Raw genomic sequence first — 3,646 nt, 5'->3', positions numbered from 1 at the left:
ACTTTCTCTTTGTTCTTGGGTCCGGTATTATAACCTCTTTGTCTCCGTTTATTCTACTTTCGTTCGTTTTTTTTTTTTTTTTTGAAGCATATACTGCTTGTAATCTTGTGTTGTTATATTCGTAATGGTTAAAGCCAAAGGGCGGCTAAAATTTATCTCTGTATTTTCACATCAGTTTTTAGAAGAGGTTGTGAGCCATTTTGATTCTATGTTGCGCTTTTATGTGATATCCTGATGTGAATACTACTTTAGGTTTCTGGAACTATCTGAACGTTCAAACTGATTTGCAGGGTGGGGCTAATGCCGGGCACACTATATATAATGCAGAAGGGAAGAAGTTTGCTCTTCATCTCATTCCCTCAGGGATCCTAAATGAGGATACGTTATGTGTTATTGGAAATGGAGTTGTGGTGCACGTGCCTGGCTTCTTTGAAGAGATCGACCGTCTAGAAGCAAGTGGAGTCTCATGCAAGGGAAGGATCTTGGTGTCTGATCGAGCTCATCTGTTATTTGATTTCCATCAGGAGGTGGATGGTCTAAGAGAAGCTGAGTTAGCTAAATCTTTCATTGGAACAACCAGGAGAGGGATTGGACCTTGTTACTCCAGTAAAGTGATTAGAAATGGTATTAGAGTAGGTGATTTGAGGCACTTAGACACTCTTCCTCAGAAGTTGGACCTTCTACTCTCGGATGCTGCTTCGAGATTTAAGGATTTTAACTATACCCCAGAAATTCTGAAGGAAGAAGTTGAAAAGTACAAAAGATATGCTGAGAGATTGGAACCATTTATCACTGACACTGTGTATTTCATAAATGAAGCCATCTCTGCAAATAAGAAGATTTTGGTTGAAGGTGGTCAAGCAACTATGCTTGACATTGACTTTGGAACTTATCCTTTTGTAACTTCCTCCAGCCCTTCAGCAGGTGGAATTTGCACCGGTCTTGGCATTGCTCCGAAAGTTGTGGGTGATCTTATCGGAGTGGTGAGTTTCTTTTGATTCAATTTCTTATGACAGTGTTTAACTGATGAAAAAATCATGGAGGAGCCCATGGTATCTAGAAAAACCCTTGAGACTATCTAAGTTATTATTCAACCTTGAAGAGATTAAAATATTATTGCTTTTATTCTTCCGTGTGTTAACACAAAGCCATGAGTGACTGTTTCTTTATTTCTTTTTGATGAAAAGCTGATTTATATATCAAATATGTATGCCCATAAGGTTCTCTGTTGATGTTTGCAGGTGAAGGCATACACAACTAGAGTTGGTTCTGGCCCTTTTCCTACTGAGATCTTGGGAAAGGGAGGTGACCTACTTAGGTTTGCTGGTCAAGAATTTGGTACCACAACTGGTCGTCCTCGTCGTTGTGGTTGGCTTGATATAGTTGCACTAAAATATTGCTGTCAGATTAATGGCTTCTCTTCTCTGAATCTTACGAAACTTGACGTTCTCTCAGAACTTTCTGAGATACAAGTGGGAGTTTCTTATTGGGCACCTGATGGAACACCAGTCAAATCATTTCCCGCAGATCTTAGTCTTCTTGAACAAATAAAGGCAAACTTTATGCATCTCTCCTTTTCTTTTTCTTTTTTTTTTTTTTTATCTCCTTGCATTTTCATAACTTTATACGAAGTTTTTGGAATTTGCTTGAATATGATTTTGAGTTTTCTTACTATATATGAATTCCTTTGAGAAATCAGTTTATGAATTCATGCTTAAAGTATAACTTTATTCTTTCTTTTTTCCCCTAAGGGAGTAACATTTTTTATTGGGAGTTTTTATTTGAGATTGAAAAGAAAGCTTTTGGCCAAAGTGGATTCAATTGAGTCATAGGTTACGTATATGGACTTTTGTAAGGAACAGAATCAGTATATTAGCTCATTGTTTTTCTCAATGGAAGATCTAGATGGTTGATTTGTGCTTTAGGAAATTTGATTGTTTGTCTCCTTAGTTTGTGTGAAATGGGGGTGTCTTGAGTAGCCTTATTGACAAGGGTGTTTCAAATGGTGACTTTCAGGAATTCTTAAGAAGAAGAAATAAACAAAAAGATGAGAATAAAAAATAAATAACAGGATGGACTTTGGGGAAGGCCTTTCCCATGTGCTTCTCATTGTTACTTCAGTTAAAAATTTCGGGACACATTGTGTTCCAAGATTTTGAATGCTCTTGGGTAGTCGATGTCTCCATAAAGAACAATATTACTCAATTATTTATGCTTGGTGTGCATGGCTTCAGAAGACATGCCAAAAACTTTATTGGTTGACTTCATTCATTCTTGTGGTAAACCTTTTAAAAATCAGCAAAAAGTTTGCCTGGTGTTCCATAAAAGATAAAGTTTGAAATGTATATAAGTTGTATTTGAATGTGTTATCACGTGTTCTTTCATTGTTGCTTCATTAAAGTGTTGAAATTGGATGGGATTATGTGGTGCTACGATTTTGGACGTTTTTGGTATTTGATTGTCTTGATAATATAATATTTGCTCTCTTTTCTTTTTCTTCTTTGTTTTGTTTTGTTTGTTTTGCATATCTATTGAACTCTTGCCTGTTTTAGAACGTATTTTAGAAAACAATAATATTTCTTAAAGGTAAATGAAATGTTTTAAGTTTCAAGTAAAAATTAGTCAACCTAAATATAGCTTATAGTTAAGATATTATAACATTGACCAAGGTTAGAAGCTTGAATCTCCACTCCCACATATTATTGAACTAAAAGAAAGTTTCAAGTAAAAAATAAAGTTTTAAATATTGTCTGAAGTTCTTTAATGTTGTCCATGTTTTTTAGCATTTTATTTTTTGTAACTGAATCCGTTATTAGTTGCCAATCATTTCCATGCCTTTTCGGTTTCCAAGTCATGAACAAAAATTAATAGTTGAAATTTTCTCAAGTTTCAGGGTCTTCAACTTCTAAATACAGAATCTTAACAACATTTATATTTTCATTTCTGTTTCCTGTTTGTAGGTGGAATATGAAACAATGCCTGGATGGATGTGTGATATCTCTTCAATAAGAGATTATTCTGACCTTCCCAAGGCTGCAAAAGATTATATATCAAGGATTGAAGAACTTGTGGGCATACCCGTCCATTACATTGGTGTCGGTCCAGGCCGTGATGCTCTATTATACAAATGATGCGTGTTTTGATTTGATCCTTCCGTATGCTAGTGATTCAATGTTGGACCTCCAGATAAGGTGCAAGATTGCACAGGTAGAGGAACCTCTATCATTATCTTGAGATAATTTTTTTGGAGTAAATTCAACAAAATAGCATAAGCATTGAATGTGATACTTGTTGCTGAGGCTGTTGTAACATTTCCCATATGATTAGGAGAGCTTAACATAGGTGATGTTTCTGAAAGGCTCTATTAGCACAGGAAATGGGATGGATACAGATGGACCAAAAATAATTAGCATTTGCAGAAAATAATGAGTTCACATGATCATATCTTGGCAATCATCTTTTCCATCTTGTGGGGAGGTCGGTTTGAGTCGATTTTTTTGGCAAAATTTGATGTCAAATTGATCCATGGATTTGAAAAACAGAAGTTGAAAATTGAATTTTGAAACTGACATGAGTGATTGCTTGACTTGAGCTATATGCTATGATATACGACACTGAGTCGATTGAATCGAAAGAAATCGATTAG

At 35.5% G+C, this 3,646-nt stretch overlaps 1 protein-coding gene across 1 annotated transcript; it reads left to right on the top strand.

Annotated features, from left to right (window-relative positions):
• Positions 1-227: 227 nt before the first annotated feature.
• Positions 228-3,442, top strand: LOC150031334 (adenylosuccinate synthetase 2, chloroplastic-like; the record flags this gene model as incomplete). Its single annotated transcript, XM_090309084.1, has 3 exons — positions 228-983; positions 1,242-1,553; positions 2,961-3,442. Coding segments are annotated over 3 exons (1,239 nt in total), but the record flags the coding sequence as incomplete, so codon positions are not given.
• Between the last annotated feature and the right edge of the window lie 204 nt (positions 3,443-3,646).

The sequence above is a fragment of the Benincasa hispida genome, unplaced genomic scaffold (genome assembly GCF_027475165.1).
Source record: "Benincasa hispida cultivar pf3 unplaced genomic scaffold, pf3_genome.v1.1 HicScf1294, whole genome shotgun sequence".
Lineage (NCBI taxonomy): Eukaryota > Viridiplantae > Streptophyta > Magnoliopsida > Cucurbitales > Cucurbitaceae > Benincasa > Benincasa hispida.
Note: the sequence above shows the minus strand (reverse complement) of the source record. Positions and strands in the feature narration are given on the sequence as shown.